At 37.7% G+C, this 14,923-nt stretch overlaps 3 protein-coding genes across 5 annotated transcripts; 1 reads left to right on the top strand and 2 right to left on the bottom strand.

Annotated features, from left to right (window-relative positions):
• Positions 1-104: 104 nt before the first annotated feature.
• LOC120014744 (integrator complex subunit 3) lies at positions 105-5,635 on the top strand. Of its 3 annotated transcripts, none has more exons than XM_038866783.1 (4): positions 105-4,330; positions 4,443-4,493; positions 4,808-5,400; positions 5,495-5,635. In XM_038866783.1, exon 1 carries the CDS (start codon positions 2,745-2,747, stop codon positions 4,287-4,289), a length of 1,545 nt encoding a protein of 514 aa, XP_038722711.1. In that variant the 5' UTR covers positions 105-2,744; the 3' UTR covers positions 4,290-4,330; positions 4,443-4,493; positions 4,808-5,400; positions 5,495-5,635. The 3 variants fall into 3 exon arrangements, with proteins under 3 accessions (XP_038722711.1, XP_038722712.1, XP_038722713.1); XM_038866784.1 differs by having other exon boundaries at positions 5,470-5,635; XM_038866785.1 differs by lacking the exons at positions 4,808-5,400; positions 5,495-5,635 and adding an exon at positions 4,563-4,801.
• A 583-nt stretch (positions 5,636-6,218) lies between these two features.
• LOC120014743 (cationic amino acid transporter 1-like) lies at positions 6,219-9,539 on the bottom strand. Its single transcript, XM_038866782.1, has 3 exons — positions 9,403-9,539; positions 8,346-8,770; positions 6,219-7,754 (listed from the first exon to the last, which is right to left on the bottom strand). Exons 2-3 carry the CDS (start codon positions 8,767-8,769, stop codon positions 6,346-6,348), a joined length of 1,833 nt encoding a protein of 610 aa, XP_038722710.1. The 5' UTR covers position 8,770; positions 9,403-9,539; the 3' UTR covers positions 6,219-6,345.
• Positions 9,540-13,357: 3,818 nt separating this feature from the next.
• Positions 13,358-14,807, bottom strand: LOC120015591. The gene is made up of 2 exons (XM_038868078.1): positions 14,252-14,807; positions 13,358-14,164 (listed from the first exon to the last, which is right to left on the bottom strand). The coding sequence occupies exons 1-2, from the start codon at positions 14,747-14,749 to the stop codon at positions 13,613-13,615; spliced, it is 1,050 nt and encodes a 349-aa protein (XP_038724006.1). The 5' UTR covers positions 14,750-14,807; the 3' UTR covers positions 13,358-13,612.
• Positions 14,808-14,923: the final 116 nt, after the last annotated feature.

Genomic DNA, 14,923 nt, shown 5'->3' with positions numbered 1-14,923 from the left:
AGGTAGGTAACTGTTTCGTACTGAACTTCTTGGGAGAGAGAGAGAGAGAATGTCGTGTGGGCTCTGTTGGATCAGAGTCTAGTGGGTGCAGAGTCTAGTGGGTGCAGAGTCTAGAGAAGGAGAAAGGTGTCTTTGGATTTAGAAGATGTGACCGTTGGGTTAATATGGGTGTTATTTTGAAATGGGAGAAGTATAAAAATGGCCCATGTACTTTATTTTTTGGTTCAAAAAAGCCCTTCAACTTTCTTTTGGATCAAAAAAACCCTTGTACTTACAAGAAACAAAAACGTTAGCCCTTCTATTAAGATTTTGTTAAAATATGCTGATTTGGCATTTAAATGATTTTTTCTTTATTTTTCAACAAATGAAATAGCACTAATTGTAAATTTTTATTTCTGACGTGGTATATATGTGGACATCACCAATCAAAATGTGACACATGGCAATTGTGATTAAAACTAAAAACTAAAATTGATTATTAAAAAAAATCTGATCAAATAAAACCCTCCATCTCCGGTGACCCACGACCATCTCCGTCGATAATACTCCTCCTCCGGCGAAACCCCATGAGAAACCAAACCCAAAAATCAAATCAAAATCCCAAAAGCAAATACTCCTTCCCTCACAAAGCCTCACCGTTTCATGATATGGTCCTCACCACAGGCTCTCGATCTTGCGACACCCACGAGCCTATTAGGATTCGACTAGCTGGAGACGTTAACATAGAGATCGAAACCCATAATCGGCACAGCTACGTGAGGCCATGAGACAGTAATAAATGGGTCCACTGTTCAAACCCATCACCCCATGAGCACCATTAAATCTCAGAGAGCTCATTTCTAGAATTGAAGGCATACAAGGCGCAAGGGGATATTGAATTGCAGGATAATGGAGATTTTTTGTACTTAAAGAGAGAGAGTTTCGGAGATCAGTTTGGAAAGGGAACCAATAGAGCTTATGGTGTCACAACTGAACCTTGAAATTGGTAGGTGAACACAGAAGACGGAGGGGGGAGGAGGAGAGAGAGGGGGAAGAAAATATTTAGGTTTTTACGTTTTAATTTAAGATTTTTTAATTTGACATGATTTTTTTATTTTAAATTTTTTTGCCATGTCATAATTACTATTTGTATTTTAACATGCCATGCCAGATAATTTGCGCCACATCAACGATTTTTAACGGATTCTTGACAGAAGGATTAACGTTTATCATTTTTGTAAGTACGAGGGCTTTTTTGATCCAAAACAAAGTTAAGGGGCTTTTTTGAACCAAAGAGCAAAGTACAGGGGCCGTTTTCATACTTATCCCTTTTGAAATTAAACTGGAAAATAACGCCAACGGTCAAAATATTATGGACGGCCGATTTCTCTCGTGGTCAAGGTATTGACAATCCGCTCCTTGTCAAACGAGTTTTGAAAGATGGTTTTATAAATTCTTCTTTGATATTAATATAATATTTACATAAAATGAGTTTTGAAAGAGTGTTTTTAAACGGGGAAGGGGATTCGAATCCTGATCACCAAGGTGATAATACACACCATCCTTACCATTCTAACTAGTAATTTGGGTGTGAAAGAGTATAGATATGCACTCAATTTGAACTATCATATTATATATTTTCTTTTTATGACACATATTGTGTGTGCCTGAATATATGTTGGGCGATAGGGATGACTGACTATGAATGGTTTTGTGATGATTGTCGATGAACAAGTGGTTTGATGATCTGAATATTAGGTTTTTGTATTAAACGATGTTACTGACCAAAAAAGAAAAGTAATAAACGATGGAATCTTTGATTAAGAAGAAAGATAAAAGAAAGAAGAACCAACGGGCCAACCCACTTCCATACTGATTAGGCCTAAATCTGGGCCACGCCCATCAGCATCCTTAGAGGGGCCCATACACTAAATTTTTATTTATGGGCTTTATCCCTCTTTCTGCCACTAACGATGGCTTCAGAGCTGCTTTCCGCGACAATAATATTTTCTTGTTAAAATCGCGATATCCTTCTCTACTTCTTCTCCTCCTTCTCCTTCTTCGGTTCAAAGATCGTTCCGCTTTGCGTCCTGAAGCTTCCATTACCCGTCCTACAAAAGAGTACTTCTCTTCCATAAGGCTCTAACTGGCTAAAGGTCTAAACGAGCGTAAGGAGCATGCCGGGACTTAGAGTACTATCTTGGATAGCTTTTCTCCTAGCGAACAGCAGAGATTGTGATTCCATTTAAGGAGTTAACTATTTCAAGGTTTGTTGCTACCCTCTATCTATTCCTTTTTATTGTCCCCGTGTGAGTAGTATGCCGCATGAGTAGTCCCTTCCCCATTGTAGGAGGGGAGGAGGATTCATTCACAGATTAGAGCGTCTAGGGTTGGGCCAGTTTGCTCAAAACCCTAATCTCTTTTCTTCCAGAAACTTCTACTCTGAAGGCCCTTTTTAACTCGACAAACTAAAACGTCCAATTTTCACTTCTTGAAAATCTGAAATTCTCTCAAGAACCTAACGGAATCGGAGTGGCAGAGGATTTGCTTATCGAAGTTGAAAGAGGAGCCGTTTGTGCTAAAGGAAAGAAATTTAACTCTAACTGCTCATATGGTTGAAACTTCGACTCCGATTTCTCATAAACGGAATACTCTCACAGGGAACTCCTTTGCAGAATCTTCTCTTACGCCTTTGTACCAACAAGCACACCAGCCTTTGAACTCGTACAATAACCCATCTTTTGTTATTTTTTTCCATTGTGTTTATGGCCTCAAAACTTATTAATGTTGAATCCTACCAAGCTGAGAATAAAATTGAAAGCTCCCTCAGGCGAGCTTTTGAGCTTTTGGAACCCAAACTAAGACCCCCATTCCCCTTATCGATCCCAAACCTGGAAGAGTATGCCGAGCTCAATCGAGCCATTCTTTATGGGGTTTTGTGTGAACCTAATTTTACCAAGACCCATCTCAAGCATTTACACGCCATTGTCACTGATGGGTATAGCTTTTTCGTGAGTTTGCTTGTCAATATTGTTCGGGAAGTTTATAACAAACTTGTAGATTCAGCGAAAAAACAGTTGGTCTGGGTTGCCAGAGAGATGGTTGATGTGTTAGGTGTGGGATTTGATGAATTGTTGGTGTGCTTGTTGAGGCAAATTGTGGGCGGAGATTTTACGAAGGGGAATTTGTGGTTATGTTTTGAAGTGGTGAAGATTTTTTTGGACAAATGGGATTGCTTACTTGAAGAAGAACCATTAGTTTTGACTAGTGCCTTGTATACATTTCTTCGATTATTAGCGGATCATTGTAGGTTATCAAGTAATGGAGAGGTAGAGATGTTGAAGCAGTTGGAGATTCAGTTTTGTGTTAAGATGTTGAGGGAACAATTTTCTTTGTGTATGAGGATTGGCAGGGATCTTATTAGATTGCTACTAGATTTGGTTCACTTACCTGAGTTCCGAGTCATCTGGAGGGATTTAGCATTGAACCCAGGGGAGTTTACAACTCCACAATTTTCGGATATTTCTGAATTGTACCGCTTAAGGACTTCAAGTCGGTACTCCTTGCTTCGGATCACACCGGAAATGGAAACTCAATTGCGGTTCTTGCTCACACATGTTAAATTGGGGAGTCAGAGGCGTTATCAGGAGTGGTTTGCTAAGAAATTTCTATTTGCACCTGAGAGAGAGACTCTGATAGTAGACATTGTGCGGTTCATTTGCTGTGCGCACCACCCATCTAATGACATCATACAGTCTGATGTCCTTCCGAGATGGGCTGCTATGGGTTGGCTGCTAAAATCCTGTACAAAATCTTATGTTGAAGCCAATGTGAAGTTGGCTATGTTTTATGATTGGCTTTTTTTCAATGAGAGAGCTGACAATATTATGAATATAGAGCCTGCAATGCTGTTGATGGTGTATTCAATACCGAAGTATATTGATGTGACCCACTCTCTTCTTGAATTTTTGTTCCTTCTTGTGGATAACTTTGACATGAATCACAATGATCTAATGAGAACTGGTGTGCTATCGGCTTTCACTGTGCTAGTCCAGAAAGGAGTGGTTCGCTCACTGGATGTTTTAACCTCATGCGATTCACTTTCTCCCATTCTGAAAGAGAGGCTTAGGAGGTTATTTTCAGCTTCAGAAGCAATTGTCCATAAGGATTTGCAACCTGCTCATCTTCCTCATCAATCTATACCATCCTTGGTTGGCCCAGAAACTCCAACAATGATTACAGCTGGTGTGTCTTCCTTGTCTTTTCCATACAAAAGGAAGTCGTCACTTGCTAATATGCAGGAAGTTTGAATCAACTTCGGGGACATGCTTCATTTGACCCTTATGTGAAGGTACTAAATTACTAGTTCCACCCCCCCCCCCTTCTATTTCTTTCTGGGGTTTTGTATTATTCTCTTTTATTTTTATTCTTTTTGATAAAACTTGTCCGTTGCTAATATGCAGGAAGTTTGATGCAAATCCGAGATACGCTTGCCATATGATCCTTACTTAAAGGTACTGTTTTCAGCTGTACAATCTTTTGTTTATTTTTATTTTCCCCCTAATTTTTGTTTGTTTTCCCAGCTTGTTTCAACCTTGCTGGATTGCTGCATGCATGTAAATATCAAATAGATTCCCAATTGCATGCGGTCATCTTTTGGATTCTGTCACTTGTGTGTAGACTGTCTAGACTCTAGAGCATCCTGCGATTCTATTTATTGGTTGACATAAGGAAGTTCAGCTAAAGGTCTAATGTGATTTTTTCCGTAGTAGTTTATGTCATTTGGTTCTAAAAGATGAATGCATAAATTTGTCTTACTTTTTTTCAGTGTGTCGCAAATGAACTGGTGAAAGGACACCGTGAAGATGTCAAAGAGAGAGAGATACAAGTCTACAACTGTAAACTGAAAACAAAACAGCACAGAGCCCGAATGTCTCGAAGATTGGCAGGAAAACCCAGTTGTATATGAAATAATTCAAACCATTTTCATTGTTTTGAAGATTCTGCTATTCCTTTCTGACCAAACTAGCCAAAAAGTTGTTGGTGGAAGACTCTGATTAACCTTCCTTCTGGTTATATCTTTGCAAAGTGAGTCCTAGACGTTTCAACCCAGAAGTCAGAAGGCGAAGCTACTACCCCCGTCATGATGAAAATAAATTCCAAATGCTAGCCAAAATATGCCGGGTCCTACTACCATGAAGAAATATGTCAGTTTCTTCTTCAGCTTTGCATAGTGCAGACCTAATTGTTAGATACAGACCCCTTCTTTGTAAATTGTCAATGGTGATAATTTAATTCCAAACGGCTGCCCACATGAACAAAGAGTTCCAGGGACTAGGCAGGAATCTTTGCCTCTCTTCTCTGCTTCTGGGGGAAGAATTTTTCCACTCCATTCTGCTCAAGTCTTTGTAGCTCACCGTGGTAAGATCTAGTACCGTAGACAATATTTCTTTCTTAGACATAGAGCAACAACTCTATCATCCTGATCAGATTTGATGTTCTGTTTATAAACCAGATTCCAGAATTCAAGCTAGGACTCTACTTACCAATCATGAGCATCTGTAAGTTACATTGACATTGCTTTTTTTTTTGTATGGGATTCACTTTATAATTTTGAAAGGGGAAATGATTATTTTCAGGAACTTTTTGGTGTTAATCGTACGTCTCCCCAATATGAAGTTTGTTCTATGTATGTTTTGCAATTGTCATTACTCCTTGACTATTTAGGGAACCAAATAAATTGATGACTTAAAAGCTCAAAATTAACGTACTGATAATGACAGGATAATACCTGTAAATGCGTCAAACATTCAAAACTAATCACACAAGAACATACAAGTAAACGAACAAATAGGAATAGATGGCATGCATGGTAATGGAGGCAATGTGACCTTTGGGAGAGTGGGCATGTTGGGCAAGCTAGGAAGCGTAGCGAGGGTTGAGTTGGCAAGGTTGGTAATGTGGGTTGTGGTAAATTTGATATTGTGGATAATGGTGGCAGTGTTGCCAATTGGGACATCTGTAGAAGATGACAAGCTGCAAGACTGATATCTATGCTTGGAAATTCAAAGCGACAGGGAGCCAGCAGTTGCTGCAGGCCATTGATGAACAAAGTGCAAAAGCTGACGGGATTTTTACTCCAACGAATTCTTTGGGGGTTTGGATGGTTAAACTTGGACTTGTATGGGAGGTTTATATGGGAAAACAAACATGAGAAAGAAAAAAAAATGAACCGTCAAGGTAAACATAAAAATTACTTTCCCCCGCTTAAAGTTTTAAAGAACAATAGAACCTTCACAATCAACAAGCACAACTTATTTTCATTATATAAACAAACGCCAACAACACAACAACTGATGGAGGCAACTAATTTGTACCATGATTGCCATTGTTCACTCCTGTTGTGGCAGATTGAGAAGACACAGCTCCCTCTTCTATCTTCTTCCACCCATTCCCATCTTTGGTTGCTTCTTTGAACTCCATGGCCGTGTCATAAGATGCGTGTAATCCGAATAGGAAATAGTATACCAACAATACAACAGTCCACACAGCAAACCTCCCGAACGATGCCCCATCGATGGACCCTAAAAGGAAAATGTTGATAAAAATTGAAACAGATGGTAGCCAAGGCACCAGAGGCACACCCCATAGTTTAGGATTTCTTGCTTGTGGAACAAAGATACAGAGTCCTGCAGTTCCCGAGAACCAAATTGGTACGGTAATCACATACCCTATCCAACCCTTTTCACTGAGACCCCAATAAGCAGCAGTGGCAATTGAAGATCCAAGGATTAGCACAACGCACCCAATTAGCTTGTTCCGATTTGCTACTGTTGTCTCACCGCTGACATAGTAGCGACGAACCAGAAGTGCAACTGCTACCATCATGAAGATGAACAATGTAGCTATGGACAACAGATTTGAGAGAATACCAAGCTTGGTGAAGAATGCAATGATTCCTGTGGCGGACATCATGACAATCGTAGCATTAATAGGCGTTCCGGTTCTTGAATTCACATGAGCTAACCACGGTGGCATCATGTGAGTACGCGCAATGTGAGTGAGGTAACGGGCTTGTCCAACTGCGCCAACGAGCAGTACTGTGGTCATACCTTTCAATGCACCGGCAGCGACGATGTATTTAGCCCAGTTCCAGCCTACAGCCTCAAACGCGACTGAAAATGGTGCGTCTTCGTTGATCTGTTTATAAGGCTGCATTAAGGTTAGTGTTATTGCTAGCAAACAATAACACACTGTTGTTATAACCATTGAGCCCACTAATCCAATTGGTATATCTCGTGCAGGATTCTTGGTTTCTTCAGCCATTGTTGAAACTGCATCAAAGCCAACATAAGCAAAGAAAAGTACTGCTGATGCTTTGAAGATACCGCGGGTGCCATAGGGAGTAAAGTCCCTGTAATTCTTGGTGTCGGCTTTGGTGAGGCCAGCGATAATGATGAATAGAATGACTGCAATGTGGAAAATTGAGGCAATGTAGTTGAATCTAGAAGAGCCTTTTGTGCTAAGCACTGCAAGGACGGCAATGATGCTGGCGACACCAACTGCGATAGGGTCGAGATGACCGTAGTCTTCAGGGAGGCTGTGTGCTATAATGCGGAAATCGTCAGGTTGGTGGTTGCATAGTGTGGCGAAGTAGGATGTCCAGGAGCGTGCCACGGCTGCACCGCCAATGACGTATTCTAGGAGGATGTTTCCGGCGGCAATGAATGCCACAAAGTCCCCCATTTCCACCCTCAAATAGGCAAATGAGCCACCTACATTCAATGATTATTAATCATGATTTCCTTGAAATATAGCATGTAAATACAAGGCAAAGTAATCAGTTACATCTCCCATAGAGCTGACAAATTCATATATCTTGAAATAACAGAGAACAGGAAGGAAAAAAAAAAGGATCTTAATCTGAAAATTACAAGATAAATTAAATGAAATTTTCAAGAATTATGATTCCAGTCGACAGAAAACAAAGCATTTGAAAATTCAAATTTGTACGAAGTCATAAATTACAACTGCATATTCATCATGAGACAAAAGATTCCCTGGAACACTCTTTGACTTCAACTATCTTTATCTTCCGCTGAAATTCAAAACCACAACCACCCAACCAAACAATTTCGACAAGACCAATTGTTTTGACTTACACTACATATATTAAGTACCAAGACCAATAATACATCAAATAAATAAACAAATCAACTATAAATATATATTATATCCGAGTCATTAGTTGGAGTGGTAAAAATGACATACATCTTGGTGATTATGGTTTGAAACCCTCTTCTCGTTTCAAAAAATATATATATATATAAAAGTATATATTTATAATCCAGTGCATGCGAATGTACCTGCAACCGGAATCTCGACTGCGAACTCTGTGTAACAGAAGACAGAAAGCATGGCGGAGACACCAGAAACCACGTAGGACAACACGACGGCGGGGCCGGCATCATCTCTGGCTTCGAGTCCGGTGAGTACGAAGATTCCGGCTCCAATGACGGCTCCGATGCCAAACCACATGAGGTCCCACCAATTGAGTGTCTTCTTCATCTCGTGCTCGCTGCGAGCCTTCATCTCGTGGAGCTCCGTATTGTCCATGGATCGGGTCAGGACCCGGTTCTTGAACCTCTTCGGAGTCTCCTTAATGGCGTTTACGTAATTTCCCCAGCTCTTGAAGGACTCTTCTGGAAGAAAATCGTTTTTGCTGCAGGCACATCCTCTTCTCCTGATGGTTCCTCCATCATCTCCACTTCCCTCACTAACCCCTCCCATTCTGAGAAACAAAAATAAATTCCATCAAATTTTCTCCGTAACCAAACAGAAAGTTGCGAGAGAAAAATCTACAACTTTATACCTTTCTAAGATGGACACTGATTTTAAAATCCTCTATATATCGCCAAAAAAACAGAGCATCCAATGCTAAATATAGACTTTTTACATACATTAAATCAAATTTTCTCAGCAACCAAACAGAAAGTTATGAGAGAAAACCAAGAACTTCATAACTTTTTAATGAACACTGCTTTGTGAACTCCTCTGTCACACACATAAAAACAGAGAATGCGATGAAAACTATAAATGGTCGCACAGACTTATATTCTTCACGAGGAACATACAAATAAGATTAAAATATTGTTCAGGCCAAACCGAAGTAGATCAGCAAAAGCTGTCATGATTTATTGATGTTTAAATAAAAACATAAAGAAAGATGAAATCGGAACCAATACGAAAATTTGTTAGTGACAGAAAGCGATTGATTCAACTATTAACAGCCAACATATATGTGGATTTAAGCCACCGATTGTTCAGATATGGATCTTGCTTCAATTTTTTAAAGAAAAAAAGAACATTAATATTGGTCGGCAGATTATGTAGAAGACAAACAAGAAGCCAAAAAAAAAATACCTTATATAAGTTAGAGGATTTACAGTGGCCGGAACTATATTTTCCGGTGAGTGACAGCAGAGTTTAGAGAAGAAGAAGAAGAGTGGATGAGAAGCGACAGGGCAGAGACTATAGACTTATAGAGAGTGCCAAGGCGCGGGAAACGCATGATACGGTGGGAGGAATTAACGTGGAAAAGGAATCTATTAGAATCTGCGACCGGCTATTACCAGTTCAGTCAACGGCTTTACATCATTGTCAGAATAAATGGATTCCAGGGAAATGACAGATGGCGGTGGAATTTTTCCCTGTACATGAACAGTACTGCTGGCAGTATCTTTTTATATTTGTTTATAATTTAATAATTTTCGATTTCTGTTAAAATTAAGACTTTTGGACATTTTAGTATGAGGAACGGCAATTAAGGGGGATGATATGATATTCCTGTGATCCTGAATGTTTCCATAAAAATGGAGATGCAGTTCCATCCACACGTCACTTTAAGACAAAAAGAGTAAAGTTGATGACGTGGCCTTTGAGGGAAAAAAATCTCTCCAACAAAATTTTGATGGAACATATATATTTGTTTTTATTATTAAAATTTTGTAAATTTTGAACTTGCTCTAAGATGCACATACAAAATAATGTATATTTAATATATTTTTTTTTAAAATACCACAAAGAATTATTTTTACGGTTGGAATCGAACATTAGGCACACACATATTTAACTCAATCAATTGTCAACCAAGCTATATGTATTTTTTTTTTTGACAAGTCGTATATGTAATATGTTGACTTGGAAGAGTATGGATATAGGTATAAAACATGGTACAATCAATGTAGGAAAGTCAAATCCGAGTATTATTAATACATAATAGTCAATACATTAATCGATATTATTTATGAAGAAAAAATAATAGTGTGAATGTGTGATGTACGTGTGATAGATCGCTCTATTAAGGTATATCTATATATTTGCTAATCATCAAGGAATACTTATAGCTCATAAATTTGTTTTATATTTTTTGATACCTACTACAAATAGTTTAATATGGTTTTGGAAGGTGACGTTACGTAGTATGCATTTTCGCCACACATAAAAGACTTCTTGTTATGATATTTATATTCTTTTTTTTTTGGAACAAGAGAGGGGATACGAATTCTGGTCAACAGAATGATACACATCATTCTTATCACTCCGATTAGTGGCTCAGGTGTTATGATATATATCTTGATTTCAGTTTAATACCATAGATAACATTGCATGAGTCATTTGTGTTATAGGAACGTGTCGTTTTCTTTCAAAATGTTAAAACCCATATTGATTAAAATTAAAGACAATACCCTAAACAGAAAGGAAGTAAACAGTAAACAAGTTAATATGGGTCTCTGTCAAACATATTAATATATATAGATAGGAGGGGGAGATGGGAGAGAAGGATAAAAGGTCAAGTAGAAAAATAATTATCGATGGCAATAATATTAGGGAAATGCTATCTTCAATGCCCTTGATGTTAAGTTGTTAAGTTTAATATGTTTTCAATAAGCCCTATTTGTTAGGGATCTGTTAGTTTGTATTAATAGGGTTTGACTTAGTCATTAAGTTGAACTCGTCTTAGTATTATCCCATGTACTTAGGGTTGTTAAGTCATGGGGGTATAGAAGTTAAGGTTTTCTGTTAAGATCATGGGATTGATGTAAGGCTATATATAGCCAAAATTTTATTTCAATAATACGTGAATCATTCCCACAATTTCCAAAATCTGTTTTATCAATACTTAATGTATTAAATAATGACATGAGGTGCTTCTGAGTATAAAAAACTCTATTTAGATATGTATTTTAATTTGAGAGTGTCCACGCATGGTATGATATGATGAATCTTTATTAATCATTGTCATTAGGACACTAGTTATCAAAATTTGTAATATTATGCGTCACGGAAACCAATGAGTATGTAGTAGATTGATTATGTAACATTAACGGTACTGGACCATGTTCATCAACTTATTAAAAAAAAAAAAAAGGTTTCTTAACTATCTATGTACACAGTGGGACAAAAAAAAAACAACCCTATCTATACAATGTAGTATAAAGTATTGTATATGTACATCGACTTCTTTTAAAATAAAATATGTATATATATACATATATGGATAGGATACGATTCAGAATACATTTATTGGCTGGCTGAGCTGGATAGGGTAGAATGAAAGCTGCTGGCACATGATGGAACGGTAAAGCTGCTTTAGAGCTAAGTAATGAAATGACTAATTGAATTGGAAGGATTTGTTTGTGTGACGACTTTACTTAAACGACTGGCAAAAGTCTTTGCATGCACAAGTCGTTGCTTTTGGATGGTACCATAGTTTCCACACTCCCGAACGAAAATAATTATTAAGTAATAAAATATTATATTTTTTCAGAGTTTTCTTTTAAAAAATCTCTCCATAAATTTATCTAGCCAAAATAAATCATATACATAATTATTGTTTCAACGATGAGCATGATTTTTTACAAGAAAAGCCGAGGTCTAAATTGAAAATTCAAAAAAAAAATTATATAAATTACCATATAGTTAGGGTCATTAAAAAAATTTGAGAGGTATAACGCAAGTTCGTCCATGTTCCCTGACAAATCCTCTAAGAATGGGCTCGAATACCACCATAGACAGGGGCAGATGCAGCTAAGGCCTCAAGCCCACCTCAAATTTTGAGAAAAAATTACCATATATGCTTCTAAATACCCAAATCTTAAATTAAATTCACTTATTTAGATTTATTTAATAACCATATATATGTATGGTTAATTTAATAATTATTGATTGATACATGCACACTCATATAAGAGAACAAATATTGATTGCTACACATCGTACATGATAGAAGATTTCCACTCATTGAAAAATCATCTAGCACAATTTAAACGATACTTTATTCCCAATCATTGTTCAATATATAGATTTTGATGTGTAATTTGATGACTATATAAATATTTACTTAATGTAATAACTACATAGATATTTGCTTATCTCCAGTCACTTTTCAGTAAATGTTCTATAATTTTTTTGGGGAAATGGGGTTAATTACAATATGCTCATCGAAAGATAGGGATGTTTTCATTTCACTCACCCAAAGATGTTCGCTTACAATTCACTCATGCAAAGATTCAAACGTTTACGATTTCCTCACTCCATCAACGGAACTGTTAGTAAATTGACGGTCAACGCTGACTTGGCCACGCTGACTTGGCCGTTAAATGTATATATGGACTATTATTTGATGACGTGGCACTTCTTTGCAAAGAAATTTTAAAAACTGATGTGGAATTTCTATTTCATTAATCACTTTAACACTGCAAATCAACCATATCCAAGATTTCTAGCATATTTTCTAGCACATTGTAACATTATTCGTCATTAAAAAATTTCAAGTATATTGTATTAAACCTAATAAATACAAATAAAAAATAGACTTACACAGATTCATCATTAAATGATTAGAAAATTAAGAAGTTTGATACAGCCACCAAACCCATGACTAAGATAGACTTAGAAACTAAAATAGAGTAGCCCGAAAAACATATCACCCATGACAGCCATCAAACATCTCTTTAACCATTAACAGACTCTTGTGTCTGAAACTATGGAAGAAGACCTTGAACTTCCTCTCCCTCTTCCCCGACCACTTCCCCTTCCCCTTACCCTTCCTCAATTGTTTATAGTGCCTCTGTTTCTAGCAGCATTGGCTTGAGCCTAAAAAAAAGAATTAGAACAACATCATTACATACTTGAAAGATTCCCATATTGAACACTATATCAAAAATAAAAAAGGATGTGAATAGTTACCATAGATTGATGCCTCTCACAAGTCCTAGCATTATGCCCAACCTGTTTGCATTTGCTGCACCTTACAATAGGCCAGGGTATGTTCTTCTAATTTTACCATTCGTGGGAGGCTCATTTTCCTCCCTTCTTCTTTTTTGCTTAGGTCTCCCCCTAGCTTTCCTTGGAGGTGGTGGCAATATTGCTTCAGCCCCAGTGTTGACCCACAGCTTTAGACCATTGATTGGATGTATAATCTGTGCATATGCCTTAAGATATCTCTCTCTCTGGTAGTAAGGACTAACAAATGACTCCACTGGTAAACCATTCCAATTTATTGATGCCAGTGCATGGACACAAGGAATTCCTGTGAGATCCCAAACTCTGCATGAACAACTTCCCTCCTTCAAGTTGACAATGAACTTGATGGTTGTTTGAAAACTTCAAAAAGGGAATGATTATCATCTCTGGCCCATGTAGCATTCCACATTCCACATTCTTCCCTTTCTTTCTCCAACTTGTCTCTCACAATAGGCACAAGAAATCCTTGTTTCATATCCATTTCCAATCTACATTTCGCAAGCCTTTTCATCGACTTTGTTCGAAGTTCTTCCAATAGAGTGATGATTGGCTTAGCCCTGTGTCTTAGTATCTTAGAGTTGTAGCTCTCACAGAGATTATTTAATGCACAATCATTCTTTGACAATGTGTTGAACTTCGCCTTGCTCCATTTCTTGTCTGCCCGCTCATCTAACCACTTCCAGCCACCTGCATCCAAAGTTTTCATATTCAACATCTCTCCCTGAAATTCTTGCACTGTAGTGGCCTTAACAATCTTGTAGAATTGATGCTCAAGCTGAACACCCTTGAATTTTTTGCTGAAATTTGCATACAAGTGTCTTGAACATAACCTATGCTCATATTCACTCAGATCATGCTCAAACACATGTACCAAACCCTACCATTGAAAAACAAAACTTGGGTTTATGAACAGATATGTATTTATATAATAATACTAAGAGAGATGAATATATTTATATCTTACCTTCTGCTGATCTGATATAAAGGTCCAAGGACCAACTCCAATATCTTGAAGCAACCTAAACAAAAACCAATCCCAATTTTCTGTATTCTCTACATTCACCACTGCCCATGCAATTGGAAATATTCCCTGGTTACCATCATGGGCCACAGCTATAAGAAGCTGGCCCCCATAAACCCCCTTTAAAAAACAGCCATCCAACCCAATAAATGGCCTACAACCCTCCAAAAATCCTCTCTTTAATGCATCCAAACATATATACAACCTCCAAAAAACAGGCTTATCATTAGCATCCCTATTTACCTGCACCTGACATGTACTGCCAACATTTGTCTTCCTAACTTCTGCCATGTACTCCCTCAATCTTGCATACTGAACCTTTGCATTTCCATTAATCCTTTCCACTGCTAACTTCTTTGCCCTATATGCACGCATATAAGGAATATCTAGCACAACATGCTCCCTTATCCAGGGAATAAGATCAGTAACCTTAATCTCCATATCTTCTCTGATCTTGTTTTCAATTTTTTTAGATAACCACTTTGCAGTGGCTAGGCAATTGTGGAAGTCTTCCACATTCATGCTCAGCTTCTAATGTCTTTATTTGAAATGTTATTTCTCCACAAGTCTTCGAGCACCAACACTTCCACTTGCACTGTCCAATATGGTTTTTCC

Source organism: Tripterygium wilfordii, chromosome 14 (genome assembly GCF_013401445.1).
Source record: "Tripterygium wilfordii isolate XIE 37 chromosome 14, ASM1340144v1, whole genome shotgun sequence".
Classification (NCBI taxonomy): Eukaryota; Viridiplantae; Streptophyta; class Magnoliopsida; order Celastrales; family Celastraceae; genus Tripterygium; species Tripterygium wilfordii.
The sequence above is the reverse complement of the archived record's forward strand: the minus strand, read 5'-3'. Positions and strand labels throughout refer to the sequence as shown.